Genomic DNA, 15,040 nt, shown 5'->3' on the forward strand with positions numbered 1-15,040 from the left:
GAAATTTTTCAAGATTGCTTGCGGATAAAGGTATCTGAAAATTTCGGCTTATGTAAGTTTGTCACGTGTTGCAGGTGTCGGCGACTCTACCTACCTCAGTAGCGTGGGTTGTGCAGGTAACCTACCAGACCCTTCATCTGCTGGGGGACCTATAACCAAGTCCAAACATTCCTTTATGTGAGATCATCCTCAAGACGACGACTGTATCTACTATACCACTCGATATTGAGAGCAGCATAGATCGTCAAAATGGATGCCACTGCGATAGAGGAGATGAACCGTGTTCGCGCGGCGATGGGCCTAAAGCCCTTGCCAGTCCCTGGCGCTGCGGCAGCGAAGCCGAAGGAGACATCGCCAGAGGAGGAAGGAGAAGCGGCCAGCACCATCGAAACAAGGACGGCGGCAGCATACGACAATTTCAAGAAAGTACGCGATGCCGAGAAGGCTAAGAAGGAGCGTGAGGAGAGGGCTGCATCAATTCGAAAAGCTCGTGAGAACGCACAGCGTCTCTCTGTATTGGAGGGGAAGGGGTTAGGCGACCTTGACGATGAAGGAGAGCTGGATGCAAAAGCGTGGCTCAAAAGCCAGAAAAAGCGACAAAAGAAGATCGAGAAGACACGGAAGGAAGAGCAAGAGGCTGCTGCCGCTGCTGCCGCCGCAGCGAAAGAATATACCTCTAAAGACTTGGCTGGTGTGAAAGTTGCCCACGATATGTCCACTTTCCTCGATTCAGACGACCAAATTTTGACACTCAAGGATACGACTGTGTTGGACGAGGACGAGGAAGGCGACGAGCTTGAAAACCTCAACCTAAGAGAGCGGGAGAAGCTGCAGGAGAATTTGGACCTCAAGAAGAAACGACCGGTGTACGATCCAAACAATATTGATGAGACCGGAGAGCGCAGCATTTTGGCACAGTACGACGAAGAGATCAGTGGCAAGAAGAAGAAACTGTTTACACTAGATGCTACAGGAGGCACCGCGGATATTGCCGACATACTCGAGAATCCTGTGGCGAAGAGAAAGTTGCAGACACTTGACATTGACATTCCTGGTAAGTGGTATCACGACGCTTCTCTGCTCACTCTTTGTGTCGGTAGACTAACCTTGCCCATGGTAGACGTTGCACCCGCATCCGATTATCTGGATATATCCGAGATCAAGGTTAAAAAACCAAAGAAGAAGAAGTCGAAGTCCACGCGACAAAGGCCGGTCGATGATGATGACGCCCTTTTCCCGGCCGATCAAGAATCCGCTCTCGACCAGTCAATGGACATTGACTCCGGTGCAGGTGCCTTTGCGAAGAGACGGAAAATTACCGATGATAACTTTGTAGATGATGACGATCTACAATCTTCCCTGGCTCTTCAAAGGAGAGCGGCTTTGAAGAAGAGGAAGCGGATGAAACCAGAAGACATCGCAAAACAGCTCAAAGAAGAAGTGCCTGACGAGTCTGAGGATGCGCAAGACGCCACCCAGGGTGGCGGGCTGGTCATTGACGAGATTTCTGGTTTCGTTGATACTCTCAAACGGCCAGGAGAAGATGATGATTCCGATCGTCCACGTAAGAAATCTCGCTCTGTGGAGCCTTTCACAGCCATGGATGCGGAAGCCTCCGAAGATGAAGATATGGAAAATGCTCCAGCAATCCATGAAGAGTATGAGGAGAGAGAAGTTACACCGGGTGCCGTTATTGGAGAAGAGGAGAAGACAGTCAGTGGAGCTGGCCTTGGATCTACACTTCAGCTTCTGAAGGACCGCGGCCTCATCCATGAAAGTGGCGGGGCAGAGATGAACGAAGCATGGCGCCAGAAGCAGAAGTTCCTTGCCGAACGAAACAAGCTACTTGCGCAAGTAGAGGACGATGCCAAACGTCAGCGTGAAAGGGATCGAACAAGTGGGGTCCTCGACCGCATGTCTGCCCGAGAGCGTGAAGACTATGCTCGCAAACAGAACGCGGATCGCGAATACAGAATCTCGCAGATCATGTCAGGCATGTATAGAGATAGCTACAAGCCTTCTGTCAACCTCAAGTACATCGACGAATATGGTAGAGAGTTGGACCAGAAGGAGGCCTTCAAGCATCTGAGTCATCAGTTCCACGGCAAAGGAAGCGGTGCAGGCAAAACGGATAAGAAGCTGAAGAAGATCCGAGAAGAACAACGACGCGAAGCCCAAAGCATCCTTGACGCCAGCCAGAACGTCGGCATGAGCTCAGCCACAGCCCAACAGCTGAAGAAACGGAGAGAAGCCGGTGTGCGCCTGGCATAATCGATCGCAATAGAAGAGCGTGGATGGCTCAGTTGGTGTATAAATAGTGTGGTATGATTCAAAAGGTGCTTATACCCTCAAGTTTCCATGTCAAGATATTGGCAGTGCTGACACGAACCCGAGTTCTTCGGTATGTGACAAGTGAACCCCCAACGACCACAACTTGATTTCCTGTTTCCCACTTATTTCTTTTGCCAGTAGAATCAAGTGATGCTCTGCGAACCGGTTTATTTCGCTACGTTCACAACACTTCACTTGTCTTTTCAAAAGAAATTTTATTCTCTTTTGCAAAACGATCAAGATCACTTCCAGAGTGTTTTATTAGGTCACCATTTGTCCTATATTCACATGATGTTCTCATGTTCTATCCCCTCACCATTGTTTTCCCTTGCGAAGCACAGCGAAGCCTTCTGCGATCTCATTACCTAGTTGTGCAACCTCCTTCTTCAGATCTTCAATGGTAAAGCTCGAACGAAGAGGAACTCCTTTTCGGCTATTCACGGCATGGAGCGAAGTAGGAGTGTTGTCGTCCCTCTTTGCTTTGTCCCCCTTGACGATTCGAATGGATCGAGGGCGTAATTCACCTGTGTAGACTCCCTTCGGCCGTTGAAGGATGAATTCATCCCCTGTCTCTTCTAGTCGCGAACGTGGAGAGCTGCCCATGGTATTCCAACATTGGTCGCACTCGCAAACAACATCGCCAACCGCAATGGATGCCCAGCACTGTTCGCATCCACATTCGACCTTTTGCTTCAATATAGACATCGTGCACTGCTCGCACCTGCAAGCAGAAGTGTGACCCATTCTAGCCATTGAAACTTACCTTATATGTGATCCTGGAGCTAGCCCTGAATCGACCGACCTGAATAAAATGGAAGCAAGAGACTGGCAGACAGGAGGACTGCTGCTTGCTTCTCCATCAAAATTTATCCCCAGGCCCTGATGATAGCTTTTATATCAATTGAGTACAATATTACGCTGCGTCTGAATTCTGTCCTGCTCAGTGGCCACAGTGAAGGACTATACAAAGTCTTTGTTGCGAAGCGTACTTTGAAGCATGCTTCTTTGCCCCATCTCACAAAGCATGTGGGCTGAGCTATTTATAATAATACACTCATTCACCGTTCAAATACGCCTTTTCCATGCTTAGCGCCGATTACTGTATCCAAAACCATTTCAAGCTTGGTGAACCCACAACAATGCCAATTCCTTCTTCTTGCAGTCTTCCACAATCGATTGTGCCCTTTGTGTTGTCTCTTTGATGACAAGTCCCAGCCGATTTCGCCGGCCCTAGGCTTAGATACACGACCTCGATCATCTTCCACTGACCATTGACCGCCATAATTGAGTGTAGAAGGCCAAAACTCGTGTGATCGCGCTACGACGAGTCGGCGGGATCTTGTTGCGGGCCTGCTCGCAGCATTTCTTGATATGTCCTCGCCCTCTCGGGATGCCGCGTCGTGAAATAGTAGACGAAGAAGAGGATTGTGAAGAAACCGCCCACCCATAGTATGACAAGCTGGTTGGATTTCCTCACTCGGGGCCCGTAGGGGCTGTACAGCTTGGGCGCTCTGATAGAGGGAACCATGTTGGCTAGGTGGATTAGCTATGGTCCGCGCAGCTTTCGGACGACAGTAGCGAGGGGAGGAAGATGCAGTCTCGGTTTGGTTTGCGTTGTTCTTATAGCGAGAGGTGGGAGGGCAGACCAGTTGGAATACAGCCGTTGATAGAATTCGTGGAGAGATATTCTCTGAAGTTGGCGACTTTCGGCGGGGCCGAAGTTTTAGCTGCCGCAATGCCGGACGGAAGCTTGGGCCACCACTACGTAGATATCTCGGCTTCCTTATGGGCAACAATTGGTTAGGAGTCTTTGCAAGGGCCTTCAGAATAACCACACGTGCCAAATCACCTCATATCATGGACACAACTTGTATCAACAACGTCCTATTACTGGTTTCTTCATTCAATAACTAAGCGATTAAGAAGTATCAATTATACAATTTTGGATACCGCCAACAACCAGAACGCCTCGTGTCCACGCCAACCTAACGAACCGTTTGTCGTGTTCATCAACCCATTAACTCGTTGCAAGAATGTTACACTTCAGTCTCAACATCCGGCTTACGACCACTAAGAGACCCAACCTTTAATGCTCTTCGGACAGCAAATGTAGCCTCATCCTTAGCAAACTGAGCATTACGCATCGGTCGCCTGTCAAAGTGTCAGTGTCATGAGCCAAGCTCAATGTCAAGGAGGGCTTACCATTGCATCAAGCCCCTGTGCTGGCGGTGCAGGTCTCGGCTGCGCTCCTTATAGTCCTTGTATTGCTTGATGGGGTTCTTGCTCTTCTTAGAAGACGTAGTTTGTTGACTCATCGTGCTGTCAATAGACGGGCGGGTGGCGTCAGTCTGCGCTTCCGTGCTCCCGGAGCCGTTGGAGGTGGCGTCTTGAAGGCCTAAGTCAGGATCACTATCCGAAGACGATTCATAGTCGTCGTCGTTGTCATCCCCTTCCTTATTTGCGTGATGACCAATGAGGTCGACTGGGTCTTTTCCAAAGGCACCACTCCAGTCGGTTCCATCTCTGGAGAGCCACTTCTGCTTGTCGGTCTCATCTGCCTCAGCAAGTACATCGCGGCCCTGAGTGAGGGATGCGTCGTGGAGCTTCTGAATCGATGGTGGGACCTCGCCCCTGACCTCCTCAGTGCGAACACCCTCTGCAAAGCAAGCCTCCCAGCTTTCAATCGTTTCGCGGGAATCATTGTCTGAGACGAACTTAAGATGGTCGCGGTCCGTGCCGGGTTTGAAGCGACCGCGGAATTGAAGTCGACCAATCTCCTCAATCTTCAGGTCTGGAACGGACTTGTAATTCTCTTCTGTAATATAGTTCTGAGAGAGACGCAAGCCATTGTTGCATCTCCAGATGGGGATGTCAAAGTCTTTGTCTTCAAGGTCGACAAGATCCTGAAGCCAAAAGGCGGCAAATGTGTCCGAGTGTCGCTTTCCAGACTGGTGGAACTCGAAGAACACGGGTGAACGGTATCTGAAACGTACGGGAAGGCGGACCTTATGGGGCTCTTCTTTCTCAGCGATGGTCTCATCGGTAATATCCCAAACAAGTCCGTTGCCATCCTCGGACTTGGAGCACTTCTCGCTCTTAATAGTTGCAGAACTTCCACCGGTTCGAAGCTTGACCTTTGTCTTATGTGATCCAGCGTAGTTCACGGCTTTGATGTTATCAGACAGGAATTCGAATGTCCCGATCTCACCGAAACCCAGCTGTGGCGGCGGCAATTTGAGTTCGACGGAGCGGAATAGCAGACTGATACGGATGCGGCCGAAGCCAACACCTCCATCAAGAGGGTACCATCTGCTGCTTTGACTGCTAGTCAAGAGGAGATCCGAGAGCTTCAGAGGTACAACGCCAATGATAGGATCGTGTTGTCTGTTGCGAGAGTCGCGAACAGCAACGGTGACAATGCATGACCTCCAATCTCGAATGAACCGCTCAGTACCCGCCTCGAAGATTGGCTTTGATGAAACGACCTTTGTTCGGGTCTTGTACACAAGCTCATCATTCAACATGATTGTGCAATATGAACTCGGCAGCGTCTTGCTTTGCTCCTCTTTGATATCACCAGCCTCCGGCCGAGCTGGCTCAAACTCGCGCCCCTTTCGCTTGCCATTTGACCCCTTGATATTCTGGAGCTCGAGGTTGACGATCTGATGCACGACAACGCTGAGGATGCCGCTTGGCCACAGCGGGTCTGGTGGCGTATGAACAACAGCATCTTCTTCCGCGTTGTCTAGAGCTCCCTTGTCATCTTGAAGCTCTGCCTTGTCACGTAGCTCCTTCGGCAGGTTGGGGTCCTTGCCATCCGTTCTTAGAGCCTTGCGGAATTGGGTCTTGCCGAAGAACCCAACCTCCCAATGGAGCTCACCAGGCATCGTGCTCTCAGCCTTGACGCCGCGCAGCTGCGAGCACTGAGGGAACATCTTTCCGGGATGCTGGATTAGCTTTTGAATACTCAACTCAACCTTTCCGACAACATCGTCAGCCGATGAGCGATCGCTGTCCCAAAGCTCCAGTGAAAGCTGTTCGTCAGCCTTGATGATTTCTGAAGTGACGAGAAGCGCACAGCTCTCTGAAAAGACTGGGTTAAGATCATCTTGTATGACACGGGTGCAGTATTGAGGCTTGCCAAACTTGGAGAAAGCTACGCAGATATAGGGGTCAGAGCCGCCACCGTCGCTGCCGCGACGATCCTGCTTGCTCAAGCCAGTGGCCTTGTGAATGCGAATGAATAATACACCAAGAGCCTGGGTCTCTTTCTTGATGTCGTCGCCTTGGAGCATCTTGCCAATATCAAGAGTCATAGACTTCGGAGCCACATACATTCCTGCGGCGGTAGCAATCGCCCAGTTGACAAAGTTGGAGATGAGAGGCAGGTTCAAGATATTGGCACCTTTCTCTATCAACGGAATGCAACTCGCTTCGACTTTAGGCAAACCCATCAGAGTGAAGCTCAAAGTCTTGATGAACGGAGGGTTTGGGGCAAGAGAGACACGAATTCGAGCAGTAGCAACAAGACCATTGAGTTCAACCCAGATGGGGAACGGTACTCCGAAGAGTCCTTTGATACCAAGGTAAAAGACGAGCTGCATGCCCATGTTGCGAGCCTTGGATGAAACATCATTTGATGATGGTAGTGAGTGGTAAGCAACTGTGGCTTCGAGGTTGTAGAAATCCCCACCTTCCTCGTCAGCAGCTATCTCCTGGGGATCTTTGGTCTTCTCGTCATTCTTCCGGATCTCATCCTTCAGCTCTTGAACGTGGCTATCTGGCAAGGCACGCAAGCTGAGAACTCTGAGGGGATTGCTGCCCTGGGAGATATCGTTGACCTTCACGTTTTCGATAACGCCTGGTATACTAGCTTGCATGACATCCTATTGCGATGTTAGAGGTGGATAAATAAATTTCCTTCCGTTGACATACCTCAAGTGTATCAGCCACAGCCGCAAACATGTCAGGATTGATCAGGCCCCAGATGAGGCCAACAGCGGTGTTGAGCCACTCGACAGACTCTGGGATGAGATTGACAACAGCCGTCTCTCCACGCTTCTGTTCGCTGGACCATTCGGTGTCTCTTCCCTGCCGAATCAGATCCTTGATCCAGAGGAATACGCCGGACGCGACGCAGATAGCTAGAGGAATGAGACCCCAGAGCCTGCCACCGAACATCTTGCCAATGAGAATAATTCCAAAGAAGATTCCGGCGCAGAGAACATTTGCTCTCGCCTCCATCGTAGCATACATTGGTTCATAGCTGACGGAGGGCGTGGGGTGGAAGAGGACATTGGTCTTCTCGCCATGAATGGGAACGTCGCTTGTTGCGCCCTCCGCGACGGGATCGGGCGGCGCGGTGATGTCCTGGTTCTTCCTATATTCTTCGCCAGATTGTGTGTGCTCAGTCTTTACAGTGGTCTCCTTGCCGAGGTTGGCATTGGGAACGAATAGCTAGGTGCATGGTCAGTGGAAGCCTTGGAACTGAGATCCTGAGACAATGTGACTTACATGAGGGTCCTGGGCCGACTTCATCATCGAGCTGTCGATGTCGTCAATCTCCACGTCCTTCCCGGTGACGGGATCTCGGACAGTACGGCGATTCTTCCCATGCCGTGGAGCTTGACCCTCCTTGTGCTCCTTGACCTCGGTGCCAGCAGCCTTGTTCTTCTTGAGGTTGGCATCGATTTGAGCATCTCGATTCTTCTTGTCCTTGTCAAGGCTCTCCATAAACTGCTTGATATTAGGGATGCGGTTGGCGCCAGAATAATGCTGGCCCGAAGGCACAACAGTCTCCTGCTGGTCCATCGTGAGGGATGGCGACGATGTCTAGGGCAATACTTCAAGCGACTAGAATTTGACTCATAAGCTCCTGCCCAGTTCAGCTCGCTCCCAATCGGGGAATAACGGGACCCGAGAGCAAATAGGAGAGATCGTGAATAGATCTGGCAGTTTGATGGGGGAAAGTATCGAGAAAGGGATGGAAAGTGAACAGGAGGGGAAAGGCAATATAGCTACTCTAGGAAGCTTGGCCCGAAAAGCAAGTTCTACCTAGGGTCTGGAGCAGTTACGCTGCCCTGCACTGCTCGTCGGATAAGAATGGCCGGCCTTTGGAGCAGCTTGAACAATTTGGCTGTTTGATCTGCTCTGGTTGGCCCTGTACAGCTGAGCTTCATCATAATCGAATCTGTCTTGCTTTCTTGTCACAGCACAGCGTGTTTGAAGCTGTTCGACGACGTCATAGCCTGGCACCCCACATTAGCACACTTGTCGTCACCAGTACCCACCACCCGCTTGGCAGCCGCCTTATGTCTCACCAAAAGCCGCCAAGAGGCAAAGTACATTCTACATTCTACAGCTGCCCTGCCGCAATTAGGCTTGGCCAGACCTGCTGGACTAACACCACCACTGTGGCACCCCAATGCTGGCACCCATTTCGTCAGCCTCGAGAGCTATCGCAAAGGAAATGGGCGGCTGAACAGGGAGCAGGAAACATTCCGCCAGGCTGATTTGCTACCGATGTCCCCGCTTGGCGATCGCCATCTGGGATCATCCAGCTCTTGCGTAACTGGCGCCCATACTATACAGCAAAGCCCTGAAGGCTGCAGCAAAAAGCTCGCAAGCTAATACCGCGTGTGTGCTAGAGGCGAAGAATGCAGAGATGCAATTTGCCTACGGCCGAATCCCGATTGCCTCTATCTATCTTGATTCATGTGAACATATCTAGACTTATTAGACTCGATAGAATATTTTTTGATAATCATCAACTACCCAGTGCCCACATATGTCTGCCCACTTGGCGCCATGTCGTTGATAACACTGTCAATGATTGTCCAAACAGGTAGGTGGCCATGAGATGCAAGATGCTGATAATGCTATATTCTGTAGTAGGTACTTAATCTTCATGTGCAGTCATAAGCTCATCTTAACTTGGCTAGTATAAGTACATGCATGATAATACAAGGAACGAGCCGCAGTGTCTCGGTAGTCAGACTATCTTTTACTCCCCCTCGCTTATTAGCCATTTCGCATGCTCAGCCTTGGGGCAATCTCCGTCGTCTGTTCTCGTTCATCACCAATCCAATACCTTATCATGCAACCATCATGTCCGCCGGCACAGGCGTGTCCCTCCTGCTCCCCGTGTCTGGGTTGAACAGGTCCACAGAGTCCTGTCGCTCAGATCTGTAGAGCTGCCGGTTGGCTATATCTGCACTGAGAAGTCTTTTGCGAGTAACCGTCGGGGTGATCATGTCAATGTCCATGTCCCCTGGGGTGAGTGCCCTGTCCACAGATTCCGAGACGGTACTACCCGTCTGAGACATGACTTCGTCGGCCACCTCCTCATCCTGGCCAGCCGTTTCAATGCTTGGAGTAAGTATCTCCATAGGGGAGTCCACTACAACGGTAGGTTGCAGCGGCGCAGCCACACTCGTGGCAGGAGCACCTTCTACAGGTGTATTAGACGCACTAGCTCGAGCAGCTGCTCGAATAGCCGCTAGCGCTCCGCCAATGTCCTCATCGTCTTCCTCCTGGCCGATGGTCCACACCCAACGGCGCTTCTTATCCTTATCCTTCTTCTTTCTCTTGCGAATGCCTCCGGATGGTGAGACTGGTGTACTTGTCGCGAGCCCAGCCATCCGACGACGCATCTCCTCGAACGGGCCTGGTGTCTGGCCGCCATCGCGAGTTTCGTCACCAGTATAGGCCATAGTAAGATCTAGGACCTTACCAGCTTGCTCATCCGTGACAGGAGTTGTGTAGGGTGAGACCTCCTCCACTAGCAAATCGATGTGCGACTTCGTGTACTTGTTGGTAATGATGGTCTGGGTGAGAGGGCTATTGTAACCAACCCGCCGAGCTGCCTTCTCCTGTAAGCGTAAAGACTGCCTCCTGGGTGATATGGGCGTTTTTGCTGTTGGCGGCGGAAGAGGTGAATTACGCAGGATGCTATGAAGCGCTCGTGGATGAACATAAGGCACCTTCCCGCCAATTGCGTTAAGCGGCAGTGCGAGTCGTTGCCTGACTGCGCGGGGAGATACTGCCGACATTGGGGCAGGAGGCTGAAGCGATGTGTCCTCGGCCGAGAACGAAAACACGGCTGGTGATTTCGGATCCATTGGGCCGGCCGAGAGAGGCGGCGTGGCGGTCATGGTCATGGAGCTGGGAAAGAAGACTTCCGCGGCTACGGCTGGAGAGAGAGGCTGAGCAGTGAGGGGCGTTTCTGGATAAGATACTGCGTAAGGAGTCTGCATGTGTTGCTCTCTGGTCACGCCTTGTGTTTGAATCATCAGAGGCTGCCTCGTGTTGATGGCCGTCACGGGCTCAACCGGCGTGGCCCGATCTATGGCGGTAACGTAGACATTTGAGAGCGTGTTGAAGGCTGTAGGAGATTTCGGATCAACCGCAGCGGCAATAGTCCGCGATGTTCTGACACTTGGGCCGTTCGATATCGCCTTAATTTGGAGAGACAGCCTTGGCCTCTTAGGCGGGCTTTGATGAGCCGACATGGTGAAAAGATTATACTCGTAAAAGATATGTACTGGGCCAGGAAGTGAAGAAACCGTACACGGAGTGACGATTGTGTGTATGTGTCCGAGGGGAGGTATGCAGCATAGACGCCTTTCAGTCTGGATCCCAGCAGACGAAGACGTTCAATGCACCTCTGACAGTGATTAGACACCACACGCGGACACACGGAGACACAAAACGCATTCAAACAACAGGAGGCTCATCAAACGGTGGCAGTAAGAGAAACGAGGAGACCAGCGGCTATATAATTAATGAAGAGGGAGCGGACATGGGGGAATGGGCGGCAATCGGACGGGGACAACCAGGGAAGGGTGCCAGACTTCTGGGAGGGAGGCGCCAAAACGAAGATGGACGACTAATGCGGCTTGCACTCAGTTGGCACACATTAGACGCGACTCGAGAGAGGGGAAAGAAGCAGGCTAGAGCAGCCGAGAAGGATCCAAATCACCACGGATGGGCAACTGGGAGGCAGGAGAGCCAGGATGCCAGGTCCATGGAGGATGTGTCCTGATGGTAGTCTCGCAGGCAGCACACGATCACGCAGCGTGGTTGGCTGCACATCGACATGGAGTGACAAGCCCGTGTGCAGGCGCAAGCGCTGAACCCTTGTCGCGGCGGTGGGAGCATCCAATCAGACCCCTGGCTGCGAGACGCAGATGCGGCCAACGTGCCCAATATCACAATGGCGTCTAATTTGCCTGCAATGTCGCCCGCTGCGGCGCAATCAGATGCGTGTCCAACCCACCAAAAAGCCGCGCGAAGACGGAGGCATCCTAGGCGAAGGAAGGACTATTGTCACAGAGAGGGGTAGCGGGACGGGGGATCCAGCAACAGAACAGCGGTGATGGCGGTGAATCCGCGGCTAACTTGAAGATGGAAGGAAACTAGAACGAGGATCTGATCTCTTCCATGACCAGGATCGCCGTTGTCACGGTAATCTTCATGGCTGTGGCGATGATGACCCATCTGTGAAGGAAGAGAAATGCCTGCTCAGACTGCGGCCGCTGAACGCGTCTGGGGCGTGAGATGATAAGCCACAGAACCCAGCAGAGCTACCCAGGTATGGTAGGTCGTTTGCATCTCGCTTGCGGACAGTTGACCGGATGCGAGACTTCTGCAACCATCTCGAGCCGACATGAATCCCCTGCATGCACTAAAAGTTGAAGGGTGCAACCTGTGCTGGATCCTCGGGCAAGAAATCAACTTTCGGAGCATCTTGTCAACACCAGCAGATCGTGATTCAGAGAGCCGCAATGAATCCAAAAGCCATAGCTGTACAAGTTGCCAGTTATCAATCCTGTGCATCGGCGTGGAGCGTTAATGGCAAGAACCGTGTAGTTGGTTAATCGGTTGGAAAAGATTGCACATCTTCCAGACCAATCCTTCTCTTTCCCCTCAACCTTTCCATTTCTGGTGTGTCATGTGATTAGCAGGTATTCATAATTTTGTGCCTCATAAGGTAGCCTGCAGGTTAGTACTTGAAGGTCGCCGACACACCTGGCGTATCTGGCGGTTGTAAGCAATATGTGCATGATCTTCGTGACATGTACAATATGCCAACTTAGTTTGTGGCGGATACACCTTAACGTTAACTTGGGGAGTCGACTCAGCCTGAGCCCACAAGGGTCCTTTCCTATCTTAGTCAGCGCTCAACCCTTTCTTGACCAGGCTAAGCAGGCAACACCACCAAAAATATTCAACGGAACATCGACGTATTACGACTTTCTCCACGTAATCGCGATGCGCAGTTCATCAAATAATAGCTAAAGCCATGATGACACGACAGAGAAGGAATAGGAGAGCACATGATGGACCGCTTCAAATGGAAGCCTCCACGAAGGAGAGATGACAGAATTGTCCTACATTTTGTAAGGTTTGATAAGATTACCTTGTGGCGCCAGCCGTAAGGTAGGCTCTTTCGCGCATGAGTTCTAACATTTTGCGAAGGATTACGACTGTTTCTATGCCCAGGTCATCGAGAACCAGCAGCCTGCGTTGAAGTCGCTGCCACTGGGCATCAAGCAGAAGTCCATTTTGGCAACATGCAATTATGAGGCTCGGAGAAGAGGTGTCAAGAAGTTGATGGGTATTTCTGAGGCGAAGAAAATTTGCCCAGATCTGATCTTGGCTGACGGCGAGGACCTCTCCGACTTCCGTGACGTCTCTAAGAAGCTGTGCAATCTTCTTACCGCCTATTCTTGGAACAAGAAGGTGGAGCGACTCGGCTTAGACGAGGTATTCCTTGATGTCACCGATCTGGTGGCTTACAATGTGCCTCTGCTGAACCGCAACTCTTTGTCTACCTCCTTCTTCTACCTTTCACAAGAAGATCCTGAGCAGGGATTTCTATTCGACGCCTCAGACATTGCTGGATGCGTCAGCGGGACTCGGCATGGGGATCATCTCCTCGAGAACGAACTATACGTGCGGCTTCTTCTTGCATCACATCTTGCTAGGCATCTACGCCTCAAGATCGAGGAGGAGGGGTACACGTCTGCATGTGGCATATCAACAAACAAGCTCTTGAGCAAACTTGTCGGAAACAAGAACAAGCCAAGGAACCAGACGGTTCTCCTTGCACTGCGCGATGCTGATGTATACTCATTCATGGGCACTCATGGCCTCCGTCAAATTCCCGGCATAGGATGCAAAATCACATTTACCCTGGAGAGTCACATTCTCGGAAGGGAAGCCAACAAAGACACTTACACGGAAGGCTCTGCTGTGTCGGTCGAGCAAGCGTTGAATTTCCCAACCATGTCACCTCAACTCCTGGATAAACTCCTCGGAGGCCCGGGCTCTCAGAAGGGCACCGCTGACAAAGTCTGGGGTTTGCTTCATGGTGTGGACGATACGGAAGTGAAGTCTTCCAGCCCAATACCTACCCAGATCAGCATAGAAGACACCTATCGTGGGATCAAGACCTTGTCCGAAATAACACGCGAGCTGAGGGCACTGTCGACTTCCCTCCTCAGGAGGATGCATGTTGATCTCTTGGAGAATGATGAGAATGCCGACACGCAGAGCTCTCAAAAATGGATAGCCCATCCCAAAACCCTGCGTTTGACTACTCGACCCTTTTTCGCAGTAAGTGAGGGTAAGCCCTACGACTTCAAGCGTGCAAGCCGAAGTCAACCCCTTCCAAACTTTCTCTTCAATCTGTCAAGTCCTCGAGAGGAATTGGTTGAAAAACTTGTCGATGAATACCTGCTACCCATGTTCTATAAGCTCAACCCGGAAAGGGATACGTGGAATATTGGCTTGATCAATATATGCGCGGCGAATATGGTTCTGAGCGGGACCGACGACTCATCAGCCAGTGGCCGCGACATCTCGGTGATGTTCAAAAGGCAAGACAATGTGCTCAAGGAATTCAGGGTGTACGACGAAGTTCAGCCCCACCACATCCAGGAGCAGGCGTCAAGCAGGCTGGAGCACGATTCGGAGACTGATGATGGCTTGTCTGAGTTTGGAGACTCCTGGAACGATCGAGACGGGACAGAATGCTGTGTGCAGTGCGGCCACTACATACCGTTCTTCGCGCTCCACGCTCATAGTAGATACCACATGCTAGGAGATTAAGACCAGACATCCTCAGAGCTTCTAGCTGAAACTTTGTGCTTGATGCCCATTCCCCTTTGCCTGGAGGATTCCCCTTGGCATCCGAGACTCGAAGTCATATCCCTGCCCCTACGATCCAGAGAAGCTGAGGCAATCTCCAATATAACAGACACGCATTATTGACGTCGCCCAAGTACCCCAGATCCCCATCCTGCAGTCTGTAAAGCCCCCGCGCTGGGACCCGATTTTCCCCGGGTGATCGTCAGCAAGGAAACTAAATCGGTATCCCCCTTGCGACGTGCGCTAGTCGGCACAAAACATACCTGACCCTCATGCTGAGGTGCCAACCGCCTTACGGTCTGGGGTTGCGTATGCACGCCTGTCGGAGAGGACACCTCTTTTCGGCATGACATCCACGGCCAGAGAGTGGTGAGGCTCAGAGGGTAGACGACATTGTGATGCCCTGTGCCTAGATTTCGCATATATTCATCAGAACGAGGGGGATCGTGAACGCATGCCGCCAAGTTGGGCTGTTATGGCGTTGGCTAAGGATCCATGGTCCCTGCACACATGCACACACTTGCATCTAGACCTCCTTACCAGGGCTGGTTCAAAT

At 51.5% G+C, this 15,040-nt stretch overlaps 3 protein-coding genes across 3 annotated transcripts; 1 reads left to right on the forward strand and 2 right to left on the reverse strand.

The window, feature by feature from the left end:
- Nucleotides 1–249: 249 nt before the first annotated feature.
- On the forward strand, nucleotides 250–2,271 carry UCRPA7_4108 (putative sart-1 family protein; the record flags this gene model as incomplete). The annotated part of the gene is made up of 2 exons (XM_007916667.1): nucleotides 250–1,054; nucleotides 1,121–2,271. The coding sequence occupies 2 exons, from the start codon at nucleotides 250–252 to the stop codon at nucleotides 2,269–2,271; spliced, it is 1,956 nt and encodes a 651-aa protein (XP_007914858.1).
- A 2,096-nt stretch (nucleotides 2,272–4,367) lies between these two features.
- On the reverse strand, nucleotides 4,368–8,142 carry UCRPA7_4109 (putative meiotically up-regulated protein; the record flags this gene model as incomplete). The annotated part of the gene is made up of 4 exons (XM_007916645.1): nucleotides 4,368–4,482; nucleotides 4,534–7,217; nucleotides 7,267–7,788; nucleotides 7,846–8,142. 4 exons carry the CDS (start codon nucleotides 8,140–8,142, stop codon nucleotides 4,368–4,370), a joined length of 3,618 nt encoding a protein of 1,205 aa, XP_007914836.1.
- Nucleotides 8,143–9,425: 1,283 nt separating this feature from the next.
- On the reverse strand, nucleotides 9,426–10,382 carry UCRPA7_4110 (putative glucan 4-alpha-glucosidase-like protein; the record flags this gene model as incomplete). The annotated part of the gene is made up of 2 exons (XM_007916663.1): nucleotides 9,426–10,202; nucleotides 10,374–10,382. The coding sequence occupies 2 exons, from the start codon at nucleotides 10,380–10,382 to the stop codon at nucleotides 9,426–9,428; spliced, it is 786 nt and encodes a 261-aa protein (XP_007914854.1).
- Between the last annotated feature and the right edge of the window lie 4,658 nt (nucleotides 10,383–15,040).

This window comes from Phaeoacremonium minimum (genome assembly GCF_000392275.1).
Source record: "Phaeoacremonium minimum UCRPA7 unplaced genomic scaffold PA7_03_scaffold_324, whole genome shotgun sequence".
Lineage (NCBI taxonomy): Eukaryota > Fungi > Ascomycota > Sordariomycetes > Togniniales > Togniniaceae > Phaeoacremonium > Phaeoacremonium minimum.